This window comes from Tursiops truncatus, chromosome 2, assembly GCF_011762595.2.
Source record: "Tursiops truncatus isolate mTurTru1 chromosome 2, mTurTru1.mat.Y, whole genome shotgun sequence".
Taxonomy (NCBI): Eukaryota; Metazoa; Chordata; class Mammalia; order Artiodactyla; family Delphinidae; genus Tursiops; species Tursiops truncatus.
In genome coordinates, this window is record NC_047035.1 from 32,704,981 (window position 1) to 32,725,731 (window position 20,751).

Here is a 20,751-nt window from a genome sequence, read left to right on the forward strand (position 1 = left end):
GCATTGCCTTGGCTCCCAGCATTGCCAACTGTTTCCTTGTTCGAATGCCTCACTGAAGCATGAGCTCTTTAAGGACTGGAACTGACCCTTATTGCCTTCTGTACACTCAGCTCTGAGGAGTGCCTGGTCCATAGGAAGGGCTGTTAACCCTGCTGAATGAAGAGGTGGGTTAGTGGAGGAGAGGTGGGGGGCTCAGTCTACTTCCTGTTCCACCCACTGGAGAATATGGTATCTATACCCTCCTGCACCTGACAGCCCTTGAAGTATCTGGTGATGGTTATCAAATTCTGTCCCCAAGAGCATTCCAGACATAAGTAAACAATCCAGTCCCTTCTACACCGCCTCCAAGGCCCTGGCTTCCCATCCCCTCTCCACTGGGCTCCCTCCTCTGACGGCTCTAGAATTTGTCAAGATCCCTTTATGAATGAGGCAACCAGATTGGGACACATGCTTTCACTCACGTCCTTATCCAAAATTTACAGAAATGGGCAATGGCTATCATTGCAACAGAAATCAGTAGCTAAGCCAGAAAGGAGAACCAGGTTTTCTGATCCCTAAATCAGTCACATAGTACCTTACTAACATTAGTTAGTACTGGATTAGTAACCTGAACCCAGTTAATTGCCCACCTATATGCTCAGTCTCCTGCCCTGACTCCCCGCCCCTTTGCTAACTCCCAAGCAGCCCTGGCTTCAGTGTGAGACAAAGGTGGAGCTACACATAAGGCCAGCAGCTGATTCTGCCATGAATCAGGGCAGAAGCTGGTGGGGGAAAAGGAGGGGAGAGCACAGATCACGAAAAAAGTGCCCCCTCAGGGCAGACCAATTCATTTAACAACATATTTTTTGAGAACCTAGCTCCCTGGAGCTTATATTTCAGCAGGGAAGAGGGACAAAACAAAGACATATATTATAAAGCAGATTAAAAGGTGATCAGTGCTACAGAAAAAGAAATAGGGTATGGGCTTTCCTGGTGGTGCAGTGGTTGAGAGTCCGCCTGCCGATGCAGGGGAAGCGGGTTCATGCCCCGGCGGCTGGGCCCATAAGCCGTGGCCGCTGAGCCTGCGCGTCCGGAGCCTGCGGGAGAGGCTGCAACAGTGAGAGGCCTGCGTAGCGCAAAAAAAAAAAAAAAAAAAAAGAAATAGCAGGGTAAAGAACACTGGGGCGGGGGTGAGCAGATTACAGTTTTAAATACAGTGGTCACAGGAGGCCTAATTGAAGGAGACTCTGGACCAAGACCTGGAGGAGGTGAGGGAGCTGGAGGAGGGGTGTTCTCGACACGGGGCAACCAGAGTGGGACACAAAGCAGGCTCATTTCCTGAAAACTACACTGCAGGATGCAGCTCTAGCTTGTAAGAATTAGAAATTAAACAGAATAAGGATTGCTGGCTATTTTGGCTAAAACTGTATATAGACACATGTGTAAATATGTATATGTATACACATACATCTATATACATTTTGATCTCAGGGCAGCAGGATGAAAGGGCTGTTACTTAGTAATGCTGGCTTCTGAAGATTTCACAACCACCGCTTAAGGCAAAAGAGGGATGAGGCACTTCAGCTGAAAGCTTCCATCAGAGATGGCAGGAATCATAAATACCATGTCCTTTTGGCCTATTTTCTTATTTATGAGGAAAGGTTTTCAGGCAACATGTAACACTCTGGGCACAATCTTTGTAACCAGCTGTAGCACACGTGATACATATAGAAAGTCAGCACAAAGTAGACCAGTGATAATGAAATCTAATGAATAAACATAAGCTATACATTTAAATGATACATTGCTATACAGAGCGTTTATCAGTGTATCAGTTAAAAAATGAGATCTAGTACTAAAGTCTACAGAGGAAGAAAACACTTATAAAATTCACAAATTGCACTTCTATTGAAATCTCTATTTCCAGAGTCAGTTGTTCATAGCGTCTACACACTCATATTAGTAACTGTGCCCTTTGAAATGCACCCACTGTGACTGGGATCTATTGGCCTGCTTCTCTTTTCTGGGATTAAATGGCTACCTTCGTAAATAATATTTGCTAACAACAATGGCCATGGAAAAAAACTGTCAATAAATTGCCATCTTTTGGGGCAGATGGTGTATTGAGTGCTTAATCTCCCCTCCTCCTTTCCTTCCCTCCTTCCCTAAAGGATGTACATATAGACACATCTTTCCACTGTCCCTCAGAACTTTTCATTACCTTTTCTGATGTTCGAATGTGGGTCCAGTCTGGTCATCAAACAGAAAAAGAAAACTGCCGAGAGGATAAGTAATGAACCACTCACATAAGGTATGCACTAATAAAAATTTAATATCATAAAATAAACCAGAAAACAGCAAAAACATTTTTTTAAACCATTCACAATTAAAGTGGAAAGAGACAAAATTATAAGGCAGCCATCCATGGAATGATTTCATGTTTACAAAGGATCCAGAAAAGGGGACATTTAAAATCACTGTTCAGGCTACTGAACCAGGGCAACTGCAGTGTTGTCCCACGAGACTTCCAACTTGGTAGAAGATGCTATGAGAAAACAGATCAAAGCCAACCTCCGTGTGTTAGGCTGGGCATATCTAGAAAATTCCTAATGGTTGTCTAGCCCTTTTATGCAAGTCATACATTTCCCTCAGGTCTCCTCAGGTGAATCTAGATGTCTCAGGTACAAAGGGGCTACATCACTGGTTTTAATTTCATAGCATCTCCAACAGTGCTCTTGGGGTTATGTGGACCATTGTGTATTGAGCAGAAGTTTTGTAATGTAAGGAAGGTACCCCTGTGGAACGCCTATAGAGAGTTCTCGCCTTGCCCTACAGCAGTTTTGGATGAAGCTGGTCATTATTCTCAGTCTCCCAAGGGGGCCCCATAGACAGGAACGTTCTTTGGGGGCTTGTGCTGTTGACATACATACAGTTCCCACGTTCAGTACCTAGCTACCATGTGTCTGAGAGGCTGGCATGTCCTCCGAGTTCTAATCCTTGAAAAAGAGAAAAACCAGGCAATGACATTTAGAAATAGGCCGGTAAAAAACACAATTACATTTTCTCCTTTCTACAAAGAACTGACCACTCAAAACAGCCATCTCTCTCATTTTTCTAATGATTCAAAATACAGGAACAGACTTGGCTGTCTTGAATAGGGAAATAAAAAGGTGATGAGGGGAAGAGAGAACAACATAGCCTCTGTAGGTGGTACTGTTTCCAACTCTCTACACTCCAGTGCAGAACCTTTGCCTAAAAAATGAAATCTGGCAATAGCATGCACAGGAAAGCCATCAGACCTGGAACATCGCTACTTTGGGGATATGGGAACTGACAAGCAATTCACTGGCGAACAAGTGATGGGAATGCATCAGTAGTGTTTTTCAACTTAATCTGCCATTTAAGAGAGCACTTGAGATCTGAAGAAAGTCTATCCCTACCGAGGAAAGGGAGTCAAATTGCAATTCAGATTAACTTTGGTTATGAGGAAGTAAGGGCCATGCTTTTCATCATCAATTGCATCTCTCTGGTAGCCAATAATTCCATCTGTAATCACGGCAGCAACTTAAGTATTGCCAAGGTTTTCAAATGTGTGAGAGCATTAAGGCATCCACATCGAAGGAGGCAGTTTTAAACAAGAGGAAAATGGAACTGAAATGTGCCAATAAGTGACCATCAGTGTGACCTCTCCTGGGACACTGCCCACCATGAGCAAGTTCTTCCCCCCGTGAAGGAGGCCTCTGCCACGCTGCTCGGTTCCTTGCTGCCTTGAGATGCACTGAGCCCTGTAAGATTAGTATGGCTATTTCTGCCTGCTGACCAGGACGGAAGTAAGTGGTTCCGAGGCAGCAGCTTTAAAATCTGGGAAAGCCCATAGCCCTTGAGAGCTGATAGGCCGTGAAAGGTTTGCTTGTTAATGTGAGGTCCAGAGGGGAAGGCAAATTTGGAAGTTAGATGGTCTGATCCTTGCCAGAGTTCAAGGCCCTACCCAGCAAGATATTGCAGCCAAACTTTTAAGTGTGATGGCAAGGCACTGCTGAAAGAGGCTTTGGCCAGCAGAACAAACTTCTGACCATTGCACACAACAATATGATAGAAAGTGCCGCTATCCAAACCGAACCGGACACTAAAATGAGCTATTTACTTAACTAAGTAAATTTCCGGGTAGAGTCAAGGCAACCGTGTTATTTTGAAGGACCAGATGAAACCCTAGGACTCTCCTAAGTCAGAGCTGTTATCAGGAAAGTCACGTAGACTTTCATACTGTACCTTCTGTTGGTTTTCATGTCGTACACAATGGCTGCCAGCCACCATCCAGAACCAGACCCTGTTTATGCTACTTTGGTCTACAGCCAGCAGAGGGCTCTCAAGCTCTTTTTCCCCAGCTGCTGACCCAGTAACAAATCTAGGAAGGAAATAAAGATATCCTGGGCATGCTGGCTTATGTGTCCTATAAGATGTTTTACAAACTCCTAAATCCAATGCCCTGACGAAAACAGTCTTGGTTCCCCCTTTCTGTAATGTGGTGTGAAATGGTACAGAAAGTCAAAATAAATTAACAATATATCATATACTTATTTGATAACACAAGGTTTACAGGGATTTTGGCAAATATGGAAAAATTATCCCAGTTTGCTTAACACTTTTACTATCTCAATTGTTTAAATTACCAGAATATTAGTGATTGTGTCATCTCACGTATGAGGAAGTGATATTTTAAGGGCTTAATAAAGCTGCATTTGACACAAAGGTAACTTCACTGAAAGGAATAAAGAACAGACACGAGACTATCTTCATCATCACAGTTCAAGAAGTGGTTGTCCTGATGAGAGAACTCAACTCACAAATATTAACATCACCACCAGCAGTAAGCAGCAAATTGTAGCGAGGAAGGGCTGGAGGGAAAAGTTAGGAGAAAAGCATGGAAAAGATGAAGAGACAAAAGACATGATTTTAATAAGCTTTAAATCAACAGGCAAACACTTCCCATTTATGATACATCTTGACTTTCTTCACTGCTACACGTGCTTATGTGACACTGACCTAGCAGTCCCCAAGGGGCACCAAGTATTTTGCCAGAGGGACTGCTGGTCTGCTAAGATAAATACTTAAAGAGACAAAAAAAGGACAACATAGGTTTTGGTAATCTTACTTTTAAAAAGGTTATTACAAAGATGTCAGTAACTATCCGAATTCACTTATAATTGAATCCCCTTTAATTTCCAAAGATACTTTGGGACCTGACTGTTCCTGAAGGAAAGCCTATGCCTAAGGAAAGCCCACCTACTAGAACCTGGCTCCTCTATAAAGAATGTGCTGTACAGGCAGCTACTCTACACAAAGGAGAACTTGAAAAGAAATGCTTTATAAAACACTAGTTACCTCTTTAAAAGCTAGTCCACCTCTGTTGCTCCATTTGATGGAATGGCAGGCTCTCTTTAAAGAGACAAGTGCAGAAGGAGGTGTTTAAAAGACTCTCCAGACATACCCTCTTCAGTGGATCTCTCTCTCAAGTAAAAAGTCAGCTTTCAATGTGTCTTGCCGTCCTTTTCCTGACTCTAGCCCCAAATGAACTACTTATCTTTAGCATCTAAGACAGTGGGCATTATGACCTTCATTCAAGGCATAGATGTGGCATAGATGCTAAAGCACCAGACTTACACGGCGAGAACCATGTTAAAAATCAATGGATTAAAGTGGCAGAGCCTCGAAACTAAGAAAGAGATTTAGCTTAATTACAGAACACTGTACTTTCATAATTATTTCATTATGAGTATGAAGGTCTCCACTTTTCCTTAAAACTAAATTCCATCTTCCCTGAGAATAGGGTTAAGGGAAACAACAAAACTCAAAATGCCAAGGGCCCTTGAAAAGACAACACATGGAATGTCTGTATCCTTCGCAGTGTGTTGTTTCTACTCGAAAAGCTTTCCATTACTCCAGGTTTTCATCTCACCTCCCTCCAGAATCTTTAGGGTTACGGGTGGAGATGGGCAAGGCGAGACAAGAGACTGAGGAAGTGAGCAGCTGTCACGTGCTGGCTGTTCTCACTGGATGGAAAACGGCCATGGCCTGAGGCTGGACCCTCAACAGTCAGTGCTGGTGTCCTACTGACAGAGCGAGCGGGATGAGGCAGCCCAGAACCAGGGCTGCTACCTCCAGGCGGCTGAGGCCTCTCCCTCCAGCGGGGTCGGGTTTGTGGCTGTGCCCCATTCCGCCTACCTCAGGGAGGACATGCACCGTGGCAACATAAAGAAATGTCCCAGCAGAGAAAAGCATGGCCACTCCAGTGGCATTGACCTCTGAAAGGGCTTCTTTACTGCTCTGTGAAGTAAGATAGAGAAGAAAAATTAAGTCAAGTAAAATCCAGAGGCAGGAAGAAGTCCCAATAAAAAAATACCCAATATTCATAACTCGTGTTATCTGGGGCACCGGGGACATCCTGAGATCAGAACGATCTTGTTATTTATGGGAAGCTTCCAAACAAGGGTTTAAGACTATTGGTGATGTACACAATTACTTTTTCAAACAAACTTCAAGTCTGGTTGAACAGGTTTGGCCTATATTATTAAGATGGAATCAACAGCATTAATGCAGATATCAAAGTTCATACATTCATTCATTTATTCTACTAATATTAACAAATATGCCATATGCACCAGGCTCTAGGCCAGTGCCTGAGATACAGTGGGAATCGAGACACAGTACTTGCCCTCACAGAGCCTAGAAATATCTCGTAAGCTAATCTTTATACAATTCATTTCAATTTTTTTTTTTTTTTTTTTTGCTGTACGCAGGCCTCTCACTGTTGTGGCCTCTCCCGTTGCGGAGCACAGGCTCCGGACGCGCAGGCTCAGCGGCCATGGCTCACGGGCCCAGCCGCTCCACGGCATGTGGGATCTTCCCGGACCGGGGCACGAAACCGCGTCCCCTGCATCGGCAGGCGGACTCTCAACCACTGTGCCACCAGGGAAGCCCTCATTTCAATTTTTTAAATGAAAAAAGTGGACCTACTAAGACAATTAATTGAAAATTTAAGAACATGCCATAAATGTAATATGTAACTCCATGCCTCCAAAATTATCATACCTTCCTCTCAAAAGTTCTAAAAACTTATATTGATCAATGCAGTAATAAATAGGGTAATATTTATTTATTTAGGCTGCACTGGGTCTTAGTTGCAGCATGTGAGATCTTTTAGTCACGGCATGCATGCAGGATCTAGTCCCCCGACCAGGGATCGACCCCAGACCCCCTGCCTTGCCAACGTGGAGTCTTACTCACTGGACCACCAGGGAAGTCCCAATAGGGTAATATTTAAAAGGGAACTATGTATTGCTCAGTGACTAAAAGACGATAAAGCTCACAATCAGGTGTTAGCAGTCCAGATCAACTAACCCTTGATTAACAGGAACTTAACCATTCTTTAACCATCTCATTGCTCATATGTTCCTTTCAACACCAATTTTACTATATCAAATACGAATTGAATGACGCTCAGAAGAATCAGTGACCTTCAGAGACAGTGGGGGAAAGTGGTTTCCAGGAACTAGCCCTGAGTTGGTTTGGTTCTAAGATTTCCCTCCTGTTGCCTGCCAATTGATATTTAAGTAAAATGGGTAAGGCTGCTGCTAAGAACTGCGGCCCTAGTGGACAAAATTATAAAGCGTGGAAAGGTCCAACTGGAGCAACAGAGCAGAATGCCCGGGCTCTGAGGTGACAAGCGACACATGCCACTTCAGGTCTGGAGCTACACTGAGTGCAATGACGAAGCCCTGGGTACTTAACATGCAGTGATATGGGAGCTGGGAGTAGAAGAATCTGAGTCTCAGCTGAATACAGAGATCTCTGCTCATCGCTTACTGCTCTCAAAGCTGCTGCAACCTTGTCCCTCCCTCACTCTTCCTGTGCCTACTGAAACATTAAATACATTCTGTTGTGACTTATTATGTATCTGTCAAATAAAATTAGCATGTCTGATAAGGTTTAAGTTGTATTATTTTAAAGATCATATATTTGTGCAAGTATTTTTGGAACTGATGGGGAAGAAGTTTTCAAATTAAATGAATAAGAAAATGCTCCAAATTTATGAAGAGGATTGACTTGGAATTAAGATGTACACTTTGTACAGGTTTTTAATTCGAATTTTATCTTTAGTTTGGGGGGTAATTTAACTGAAAAATTCAATATAAGAGACTACACCTTCTAGTAGATCACAAAGAATTAGATACTTGTCTAGATAAGCTAGGAATGAGTCAGACTTACCTTACTTAGTCCTAAGTATGTCACCATGGACATAACTGGTGCTGCCAGTGCAAAGACCAGTAAGTGCTTTCTGATTCGATTCCGCTCGAGGCCTGCATGCATTAAGAAGGAAACCAGCCCAAACGCAGCTGGTGCCTGGAGAAGAAAAACTATCCCTTGTTACTCTGGAAGTTTGGATTGCTTCTACATTATGAAGTACATATCATTTGACTGAATTCTCATACAAGAAAACCAGGCATACTAGTAAGTCTGGGCTTTGACTTTTATGAATTAATGTTCTAAGCTAGAAAATATCCCATTTGTGTGTGTGTGTGCATGTATGTGTGTCTGTGTAATAGTTAAGAAAAGAGTAAAAAGAAAGGAAGAATATTTATGAACAAAAATTACTATGAAATGTAGAAATCTGTAGAGGACTTAACAGTTTGTGTATATGACCATAAAAAAATAAAACCCCTTCAAGTATAAGGTTAAGAAAATGGTAGCAGAAGACCCAGCTATGAACAGATTTATTCAATTCTCTAAAAGGAACCGCAATTACGAAAATAACTAAAAAAACTTTCCATTCCAGAAAAACATAATGACCAAAGAGAATTTTTAATTATAAATGTAGTCAATACCAAATCTTACACCAAAATTCTGCTTACCTTATGTAGCATTATTGCCACAAACACAATTAACTGGACACTAGTTTGTGAAGTAGAAGCTGCTGCTCCCAAAGCAACACCGTCAGCTGAATTTGGAAAAAGTGAAACATAAAACACCATAACTATAAATAACAACTATAATAGTTGGTGAGTGACTGGGTGGGCTTTAGAGTCAGATAGAGCTGGACTGGACTCTGGGACGGTTACTTAACCTTTCTGAACCTTAGCCTTCTCATTTCTACAATGGGTTCAATAAAGTATGTATTCCTAGGGTTTTCATGAGGTAACATAGGTGAAGAGCTTAGCATAGGTGCTATTCAATATTCAATTTGTCAGTTATTGTTGCTGTTGTTGGAAAAGTATGATGCTCAAAAATCTACTGATTAATCAATCAAACTGTAATAACAGAAATATCAAAGAATTCCAAAGGAAGCATCTCTGCATCTTGCAGATGAAAAACCAAAATAAAGACACCGTGACTTGGCATAGATGATTTACACGTAATGAGTAAACAGTGGTTGAAATGGATGAATTTTTTTGTTAGAAAAGCATGTTTTACTAGAAAGTCCAGATAACAGTGTGTCACCTTTCGCATGCTTTTGTCATTTACAGAGCCCTACTACTCGGACTAGTTTTGGTTATGATTCTAAGGCATGCCCTGTCAGCAATGCTGAGACTTCGACACTCTACAGCCTACCTCTGCCTCACCTGGCACTTGGGTAGATACCCAGCACCAGGGCTACTGAGTACAAAAGTGAGCAGGCTCTTATGCAGATGAGATCCTACAGTAGAGGTCAGCAAACTTTTTGTCAAAGGGATAGATAGGAAGAATTTTAGCCTTCGTGAGTCATTTGGTCTCTTGCAACTACTCAACTCTACCATTGTGTGAAAGCAGCCACAGATAGTACGTAAACAAGTGGCCATGGCTGTGTTCCAATACAACTTTACTATGGACACTGAAATTTGAATTTCATGTATTTTTCATGTACCACAAATTATTTTCATCCATTAAGAAATACAGAACCATTCTTATTGCAACCCCAACACTGAGTACTCCAGGGCTCATGCTTCTGTTGGAGGCCTTCATTAAGCAACCCTTTCCCCAAAAGGCCAGCCCTAGAGTATTTCATGTGGATGGTCCCTGTGTGACAGAAAAGAAAGGGGTTCCACTGCAATGTGACCCTACCTGCAGCATGGACGACCAGACCCAGCGTGGTGGTGATTTTGGAATTGCTAGGCCTTGCTGTTTCTGGATCTGAAGTAAAAATACGCAAGTCAGCCACGAAGCAACGTGAAACAGAAACTATTAGAACATTCACCTGCGGGTGGAAGAAGTCTTTGAAAGCTCTTAAAGTAGAACATTATTATTTTCCTCACTATTGTCTTTTTTCTTCTGCTTCAAACACTTGGAAGTTTCCCCTGTCCTGAAGAGGTGGGCAGGTGGAAACTCTTCATTTGACCCAGGCTTCCCTGAACAGACAAGATGTCACCCCAAACAGCCTCACACCTCTTAACGCTTCACCTCTCCAAGGAAAGTGCTCTGTGGCGTCTGACCACCTCTCTAGACCAATCTCATTGTCATTGCCTACCCCTCCCCCTCCCCCTCCCCAGCCTCCTGCAACTTTATCTGTATTCTAACATCAAAATGTCGTTCACATTTGCCTTTCTCCATTTTGTTGCCACCATCCTAACCTAAATTTTCATCACCTCAAACCTAAATTAGCAGTAGGCTCCCATCTGGTTGTCTCCCCTTACTCTCATTTCTCCCTAACCTAATTCATCTTACACATCCTTGTCGGATTCATCTTTCTGAATCACCACCCTTGTGATGGGTCAGTTAAGAATCTGCTGCTTTTCAAATTCAGTCCAAACTGCTCTATTAAGTAGGTCTTGAGCCCTCTATCAACTGGTATCATCTCTTTTTTTTTTAATAAATTTATTTATTTTTGGCTGCATTGGGTCTTTGTTGCTGCTCACGGGCTTTCTCTAGTTGCGAGAGCAGGGACTACTCTTCATTGCAGTGCGCAGGCTTCTCACTGTGGTGGCTTTTCTTTGTTGCAGAGCACAGGCTCTAGGCACGTGGGTTTCAGTAGTTGTGGCTCGCAGGCTCAGTAGTTGTGGCTCACAGTCTCTAGAGCACAGGCTCAGTAGCTGTGGCACACGGGCTTCGTTGCTCCGTGGCATGTGGGATCTTCCCAGACCAGGGCTCGAACCCGTGTCTCCTGCATTGGCAGGCAGATTCTTAACCACTGTGCCACCAGGGAAGTCCTCAACTGGTATCATCTTATTTCTTACTGTCCAGTCCAGTTAAACCAGTTTCTGTAACACCCTCTAACAAAAACTGTCTCATTCTCCTTTCCCCAAATCTCCTCACCCCTAATTCTTGGCATGTACTACACTGCCCAGCTCATCAATCCAAAACCAAGACATTGTTCAAAGTCTTAATTCTAGGACCGCTTACTCTGCAAAAGAATCAAAGATTAATTCCAGCTTAGAACAACTCTCCCCTTGCCTAGAAATGTACAGCTCTATGCACAGTCTCTACATGCTACTTCAAGGTTTCTTCTGTATTCCACCTTAGATATACAAAACTGTTTTCACTTAAATATGTCCCTCCCAATTGACTGTGAACTATACAGAATTAAATTTTATACTTCTTTCCATTTTTTTATTTGTATTATAGAATGTATCATAGCACTGGTCACCGAACAGTTGCTTAATAAATCCTTGTTGGAGATTTAAAAAAGTATTTATCTGTATTACAGGTATTATAAGAAATATACAGGGCATCCCTGGTGGCGCAGTGGTTGAGAGTCTGCCTGCCAATGCAGGAGATGCGGGTTCGTGCCCCGGTTCGGGAAGATCCCACATGCCGCGGAGCGGCTGGGCCCATGAGCCACGGCCGCTGGGCCTGCGCGTCTGGAGCCTGTGCTCCGCAACGGGAGAGGCCACAACAGTGAGAGGCCCGCGTACCGCAAAAAAAAAAAAAAAAAAAAAAATTATCTTCTAATTAAAACACTGCAAGAAGGGAAGCTAAAGCCCCTAATCACTCTGAGACAACAGATATTTCAATATCACCCCAAACTGGAAAGAACGATCATATTACACTGTGTGACAAGCTTGTTTTGGCTTTTCTATACACAGTCTTGTGGTCTAATTATAAGTAGCATCTTAAAAAAAATTAGAGGGGGGCTTCCCTGGTGGCGCAGTGGTTGAGAATTTGCCTGCCAATGCAGGGGACACGGGTTCGAGCCCTGGTCTGGGAAGATCTTACATGCTGCGGAGCAACTGGGCCCGTGAGCCACAACTACTGAGCCTGCGCGTCTGGAGCCTGTGCTCCGCAACAAGAGAGGCCGCGACAGTGAGAGACCCGCGCACCGCGATAAAGAGTGGCCCCCGCTCGCCACAGCTAGAGAAAGCCCTCGCACAGAAACAAAGACCCAACACACCCAAAAATAAATTAATTAATTAATTTAAAAAAAATTAGGTTTAAAATTAAAACACAATTTCTATAAATCTATAGGAAAAGACTCTGATTCAGAATAAATTTAATAAACGAATTAACTTTTACTGATAATAATACATAAAATCCTGCAGGTAATAGGTAAAGTGAGGTCACCAGATACATGAAAACCAGCAAAAACAGTGACCTCTGAGACAAAGCAGGAGGAAAAATAAACACATACTACATTTAATTCTTTGTATGGGGCTACAGGACACTAATGCACCTATAAATGCATTTTAAATTTAAACTGACAAGAATTGCAAGAAAAATGTCATAAAGGCCACTATGGACAACTATGTAATGTAGCTGGAGCCAGAGTCCATCCAACAGAGGGTGCTTCTCATTTGCTATTTGGAATAAAGCACATAAGTAAAACCTTTTACTCCAAAATCAATTTCCTAAAATAAGACTTGGTTAGTTAAAAAAAAAAAAGTTGCAAGAATAGTTCAAAAAGCAATCATATACCCTTTTCTCAGAATGACTAATTGTCCAACATTTTGCCCCATTTGCTTTATCATTTGGGCTTATGCTCTCTTGTTTTCTATCTACACTACACAAATACACATATTTGTGTATATCTTTTTTTCTGTACCATTTAAGAGTAAATTGCATACATTGTAACTCTTTATACTTAGATACTTCCGTGTGTATTTCTGATGATAAAGGATATTTTCTTATATAATCACAGTAAAGTTATCAACTTCAGTAAATTTAACATTGATATTTTTTTCTACTCTCTCTTGCATATTCTAATTTGTCAATTGCCCAAGAATGTCTTTCAGGGCATTTTTCCTTTTCCAGGAAGGATCCAGCCTAAGATCATATGTTGCACCTAGTTTTATCTCTCTAGTCTCCTTTAATCTGAGACATTTTCTCTGCCTTTGACTTTGTGACATTGATATCTCTGAAGAATACATTTCCTTCCCTGCGCCTTTCTTGTTTTATAACAGAGTGGTCCTTCCTTTTGGATTTGTCTGATGTGTTCTTAGATGATGCATTCTTGGATGGAATACTACATAGGTGATGTCCTCAGGCTATCACATCTAGAGGCACAGGATGAACATCTGCTGCTCACTGGTGGTGTGAATTCTGGATTATATATTGGATATTGTAAATGTTATCTTGTGGATACTATGGATTCTATTATATTCCTCCAAAGAGTGTTGATTTTTTGCTTTGCTTTACATAACTGGATTTGGCTCAAACTGCAAACTCTGTCTTCTGGGCAGCTGCCTAAATCTCAGTTTAGTTCTTTTACATTTAGCTGAGCTGTCTAGAGTCTGCCCAAGAAAGCATGGTTCAGGGCTTAGCCAGAGACTTGGGCAGTTTATACATAGAATTTGGGGCTGAGTTTCTCTGTCTCTCTCCTTTCTAAGATTCTCCCCTCACTTTCCAGGGGCTGGGTAGCTTGAACTCTGTCCTCCAGTTCCTTAGGCCAGAAAGACTGTCTTCTATCAGTTAGTTACCCCATAGGCACTGACTGCTAAAAGCAGTAAAAATAGGAACTAAAAGTAGTAAAAATAGGTTCCAAGTGTAGACTCCCTTCCAGAATTTGCCTCCTTTAGGTCACTCACTCTCCAATGTCTTCAGATAGTGGTTTCCAAAATTCTGTCCAAAGTTTACAGTTATCTGTACAGAGGCTGGTCTGGTAGGAACATTCTGCCCACACTGAAAGCAGAATACCAGTGACATTAATTTTGATCATCTGATCAAGGTATTGTCCGATTTCTTCATTTAGTTACTTTTTTTTCCCTTGTAACTAATAAGCAAATCAAAATATACCCCCTAGATTTAACATTCATTGATGATTCTGGCCTGAGCCAATTTTTACTATGAAGGTTGCAAAGATGATTGTCCAACTCCAACTGCTTGCACATTTACCAACTGGCATTTAGCTTCTGCTGGAACCAAACGCCCTCCCTTCTCCTTTTATCTTTCTCCCATGTGGATGTGCCCATTGATTCCCATTTTTTCAATGATTTACGCTTTATTGCTGTTCTTAATTATCATGGTGCACAAACTGTCTGAGATCTGGCCATGAGAAGCCCCTTCAAGCTGGTTCCTATATCCTGTGACATGTTTCCATCTTCTTTGAGCACTAGATGTTCCAAGCTCATTTTATCCTTACCCTGTCCTGTCCTAGAATCAGCCATTTCTCTGAAGAGCCCTGATATGCTCATTGCTAGTGGGGTGTCTTTACTTCTTGGCCCTCTCTGCACACAGAACTAAGACATACATACATGTATACATAGACACACATGTATATGCACACATACACATATACGTTTTAGAAATCATGATTCCAAGAGCTCCGATTCCAACCCATCCCTGTAGGGGTTCTTTCTTGCTTTCCCTCATTCCCTATTTGCATGTCCCTTCTTCCTCAGTGAGGGCTCTGGTTCCACCAACAGCGACACATTTACTCATTTGCTCAATCTTGTAACGTATCTAAACTAGTTTCAGAACTGTTTTGCCCACACCATTACAAAAAGCAAAGCCTATTAAAAAGAGTTCAGTACTGTTTATGCTTCTTCCCCAACTCTACTCACCACTAAAGGTATATAGTCAAATACTACATTCATAAGTTACTTGAATTAGTTTTTTCTGCATCCCCTTCAGTGTAACTGTGTTATTCATTTGAAGTATAGTTCATCTGTTTCAGTTAGCTCCCCCATCCTTTGCTGATTTCATTTTATATTTTGAATATGGAAAATATTAACATATTTCCCAAAGTTAAAACTATATCAAAAAGGCATGCCCGGGGAAGTGTCATGCCCTCCCAAAACCCTTCTACCTTATCCCACCCATGCCCTCACTCCTACAAGTAATCAACTTTGTTTTCTAGCTGATCCTTCATATGTTTCCTTTTTGTAAAGATAGGCAAATATATACACGTATACTTGTTTCCCCTTCTTTTTTACACAAAACATAATATATGATGTATAATAACTTATTTTTGCTTTTTTTTTTCCCGCTTAACAGTATTTCCTGGAAATCTCTCCATATTGGTTCACAGAGATCTGATTCCTTATTCTATTTCACAGCTACATAGAACTCCATTACATGGACACACCACACTACACTCAACCAATCTGCATGACTGGACATTGAAGGGTTTTTACAATGATAAACAATGCTGCGCTGATTAGTCTTGTGCATATGTATTTTCATATTGGAGCTGATTCATCAGAACAGATTCCTAGAAGTGCGATTTTGGGGTTGAAGGGTAAATTCTCCACTACAGGGGCTGTACCACTATGCACACCCACAGCAATAGATGAGAGTGCCTGTTTCTTCACAGCTTTGCCAACAGAGTATACTGCCAAGGTTTTGAATTTTTGCCTATCTGACAGGTGAGAAATGGCATCTCAGTGGAATTTTGATTTGATCTAAAGTCCACAGGCTTTAGACTGCTGACTGCTGAAAGGCTCCATGGCACAAAAAGGGTTAAGAACTTCTGCCCTAGACCTCCATCAAATGAGCTTTAAAATAACCAGGGTAATAATATAATAAACACTCCCTTGTGCCACATGTCACAACCCACTAGCTTTCTCAAATGAATGAAGTGTTCACCAGAACCTGAGAAAGTTTTAGCACTAAATAAGGCCACTGATACATACTGAATTATTCAATCATTGGTGATCACCTAAAATGCAAATGTTTTGCACTGCCCAGAAAACCTTGGAGCTACTTACCATCAGTAGAATGCACATGGGAGCTGCCAATCTGGTCCACCAGCAACATGAAAACAAAGCCCAGTACGAGGGAAACACCGATGTAGGCATGGAGCTGTGTGTGGTCATGGCTGTGCTCATGTTCATGGGCAACCGGTATTTCTGCTTTGTCTGACGCAATCACATTCTGTGTTTGACTCGCTTGGTGGTGTTTCCCTAGAGCAGAATGAACCATAAAGAGAAAATGTGTTTTCCCCCTCAAAACATCTTCATGTAGAAGCTTCCATTCTTTTGTATTTCAAGCTCTACAGATTTTACTGCAAAGACATTCACTTCCTGTGTTATAATCTAGCCAATGATAAACTCCCTTAACTTAAAGTTCATGATAAAAAAATTCCCAAGGGTCCTCTGCTTTTGGCATGCAGAGCTTTTAACTGCCTATTATTCCCAAAACCTAGGAAGTGGAAGCAAATCACCAAGAAAGCAGTCATATTCCCAAGGGATAGCATCCCCAAATCTTCCTTTCGGGCTAGAGAAATTCACACCAATCTCACCAGAAACTACAGTAAGGTTTATTTTGATGAAAATAGGCAAATGAAGAACAGTAACAGTGAAAATAATTACAATCAAATTTATCTAGTTTTACACTTAGGTTGATATAAAAATTGCAAATAAAGGGCAAACTGAGTATAAACACTTATAGCTTTAAAAATCTCAGGGGACAATCACTAATTAGAAACCAAAAGGGCAGAGCAGTTTAAAAGAGACATTTCCTTCTAGAAAGATGACTGTTCTAGAAAGATGACTGTTCTAGAAATATGATTGTCAGGATACTCTGAATTACAGTAAATGACACCTGGCTAAGTAATACTGCTAGTTTATTATACTCACGTATTTGACACTCAAAACATAAACACTTCAAGGCCAGAATCCTGATCTTTGCTGTGTTTCATAAATACAGGCTAACATACTAAACACATTTCTTGCTTGTAATTAGATTAAGCATTTTAATCTTTGACCAAAGAAATTACATAAGTCTGTTTCAATGTTTTAGAGCCTGCCTTAATTCTTTAAAAGTCATTTTTGAGAAGCACAAAGCACATACCATCTTAAGATAATAAAAACTCATGTATTTTTCTAATTCTTGAAAGATTTTTTGTTTATTTACACACCTTTTTTTTAACTTTTAAAAAATGTGGTAAAATACACATTACATAAAATTTACTTACCATTTTAACCATTTTTAAGCATACAATTCTGTGGCTTTAAGTACACTCACATCATTCTACAACCATCATCCATCTCTAAAACTTTTTCACCTTCCCAAAGTAATTTTTTAATCTTAAGATTTTTTTTCCCTAATAGTGATTGCATTTACTTGTTTTAAAATGTCTAAATCTCTCTCTTTTTTTTTAAATCAACTTTATTGAGGTATAACTCACAAATGTAAAAACTCTAGTAACTACCACCAAGGTCAAGATATGGAACAGTACTTTAAAATATCAGAAAAGTTGTCTTGTGCGTCCCTGGAGTCAATATGTCACTCTTGGTCCCAAGCAGGCACTGAAGAGCTTTTTGTCCCCAGAGTTTTCCCTGATCTAGGATTTCATATAAATGGAATTATGCAATATATCCTCTTTTGCATAAGGATTCTTTTGTTCGGCATAACATTTTGAGATTTATCTAAGCTTTGCATGTAGTTTGGTCCTCTTTTTTGTTGAGTAGCGTTCCATTGTATGCACATATCACAACTTGTTTATCCATTCAGCTGTTGACAGACATTTAGGTAATTTCCAATTTTGGTCCATTATAAATAAAGCTGCTATGAGCATTCAGGTGCAAGTCTTTCTGTGGATACACATTTTCTTTTCCCTTGGGTAAATACCTAGGATCAGAACTGACAGGTGTATGTATGTTTAACGTTATAAAAAAGAACTGTCAAACTGTTCTCCGAAGTGGCTGTACCATTTTACAAACCCAACAGCAATGTTTGAGAGTACTAGTTGCTCCATTCCATTGTCAACATTTGATATTGTGAGGCTTTAAATTTTTAACCATTTTTACATAGGTGATCATGTCATCTGCAAACAGATAGTTTTACTTCTTGCCAATCTTTACGCCTTTTCTTTCTTTTTCTGGCCTTACTTCAGACTTGCGTCTGGCCAAGACCCCAAGTACAATGTTAAGTACAAGTGGTTGAGAGGAGACAGCCATGTTTTGTTCCCAGTGTTAGGCATCTTACCTGTAGGTTTTTCAAATATACCCTTTCTCAGTAAGGAAGTTCTTTCCTAGTTTGCTGAGAATTAGGAGTTTAATTCTGTCAAATGTTTATGCTTTTCTGTACCTGTTAAGGATGATCAAATGGTTTTTCTACTTTATTCGATTAAGATAATAAATTAAAATGGTTTTTGGATATTAATCCAACCCCTGATTTGCATTCCTAGGATAGACTCCAATTGGTCAAAATGTATTATCCTGTCTATATATTGCTGTATTCAATTTGCTAATATTTGGTAAAGCACTGTGCCAACTACATTCATGAGGGATATCTGTCTGCAATATTTTTTCTTGTAACATCTCTGTTTGAGTTACACTGGCATCTTAAAATGAGACGGAGTGCTCCTCCAAGAGACAGGCAGAAAAAAACTTCCTCCAGCCCCCCAATTTCCATTTTATTAATTTAAACAAGTTCTACGAGTATCAGCAGTTAATGTTAATGGTGCTAATGTTAAGCAGTTTTTGAAATTGCTGACATGAGACTTATGACAATGTTTTTTAAACTTTTAAGGACATGATCCCTAGTAAAAAATAAATTTTACATCATGATCTAGTAAACATACACATAGATGAAAAACTAAATAAAAATTTGCAAAAAATAATACTTATCCTTACAATGGTTACAACGCACTATTCTATTTCTTCATCTGTCTTGTCCCTCCTTTGTGCTCTTCTTAAATGCCAGTCACAAGTCCAACTTATTAAATTTATTTCAAGATCCAGAGTTGCTACCTTCAGTTTGGAAGCACTGCTGGAGGTAAAGAGAGACTTTCAGAGGAAGAAATGGATGGTTTTGGAATAAAAGGTATTTCCTGGAAATCAGAAGCCTACGCTGCAGTGATCAATTAAAGAGAACTGAACGCTAGACAGGTCTAGGAGGAAAAGGTGGGCAGACAGAATGTGCCTACCCTGTCCTTCATGCAAGCAAAATTATTGTTAGCAGTAAGGATTTTAAGCTAGAGAACTTACTGAAAGCTCAGAGATGAAAAATAATTAAGTTTATGAGAGAAGCAATCTAAGAATTTTGATCAGTAGTGTTGGACAATTAAAATGTAGCCTCATGGTAAAAGGAGGGTGTTCAGTTTGTGAAAAATCATTGAGCTATATACTGCCAATATGTGTACTTTCTTGTATGTATGACGTATACTTTTTTGTATGCAATATTTCAATAAAAAGTTAATAAACTCAAAATGAAGTACCCTGATGACCAATACTGAGATGGCAGAACTCACTACTTTTCAAGTAGGTCTTTGTGTGCTGGGAGAATAGCTTAGCATGGCCTCAAGAATGTAAAATAAATAAACGAAGTAAAACAATTGACTTTCTCTAAAGACAAGGCAATTTTTGGTATGCTTCTGTTTTAACATACAAAACCAATTCTTCATAGTTATAGATGTAAAGAAACTACACATGTGAAGTCAGTCATAGAATTTTGCTAACTACAATTTTCAACACTATTTAGAAAGATGCTATTGGAAAGGATTTGAATGATTATCTTTTCATAAGGTACCCACTAAATATTTAACAAAACGGGCTCCTGTCTCTGCCTCTGCTTAGACTCTGCAGGAGTTAATGAATCCATGGGCCTTCCATGCTGCTTCTCCTGGATAACACCTTGTCTTTCAAAACTCAGCTCATAAGTCCCTTCCTCCTTGAGATTTTCTGTGTCCTCCTCTAGTCATGTACACACAGAGTAGTAGTACGTGTCTACCATAGATTTTATATGACTATAACATAATTCAGACAGCAGCAAACTGCAGGACAGAGGCTCATGCCTAGCTCTGTAAATAAAATTTGCACTGGAACACAGCCATGCTCATTTGTTCATGGACTGTCTGTGGTTGCTTTCATGCTATGACAGCAGAGTTGAGTAACTGCAACAGAAACCATATGGCCCACAAAGCCTAAAATATTTACTATCTGGCCCTTTACAGAAAAAGTTTGCCAACCCCTGCTGTCACTGACTGTTAATTTATTCATTTTCCATCAGCTGTGAATTCTTGAAGGCAGGGCTATATTGTGTATCTATGAACGGATAACAATCAATATAAGGCCATAAATTGAGTAGATACTCAACAAATTGATGTTGAAGGCAAAAAAATGGCCTTCACTTCTATATTTTTTTTATGTGGCATTTCATCTCAAAAGTTATGCAATTAATTACTTCCTAAGCAAAAAGATTTTTTTAAATGGAAATAAAATACAATCTTTTAGTTGTATGTTTTAAGGTAATTATGCACATGCTTCTTTATAAATCCAGACTTAATAGGTAACAGATGTACATGCTAAATTAGGTGAAAGGTCATGCTAAAGCCAGCTTAGGTACAAAGGTGGGTTAACACCTTATTAAAGGGTGTTAGTCATACTATTATTTGTGAACAGTTGCATAATAATTTTTAAAGATAAT

At 40.3% G+C, this 20,751-nt stretch overlaps 1 protein-coding gene across 2 annotated transcripts in view; it reads right to left on the bottom strand.

Annotated features, from left to right (window-relative positions):
• Positions 1–2,293: 2,293 nt before the first annotated feature.
• Positions 2,294–20,751, bottom strand: part of SLC39A9 (solute carrier family 39 member 9) — a 49,022-nt gene continuing 30,564 nt past the window's right edge. For both annotated transcript variants that reach the window (XM_019922089.3, XM_004313192.4), the window contains 5 exons: positions 16,089–16,283; positions 10,075–10,143; positions 8,889–8,974; positions 8,245–8,379; positions 2,294–6,303 (listed from right to left, as the gene is read on the bottom strand). In XM_019922089.3, the coding sequence (XP_019777648.1) occupies positions 6,073–6,303; positions 8,245–8,379; positions 8,889–8,974; positions 10,075–10,143; positions 16,089–16,137 (570 nt within the window). In that variant the 5' untranslated portion in view covers positions 16,138–16,283 and the 3' untranslated portion in view covers positions 2,294–6,072. The remainder of the gene's footprint in view (positions 6,304–8,244; positions 8,380–8,888; positions 8,975–10,074; positions 10,144–16,088; positions 16,284–20,751) is intronic.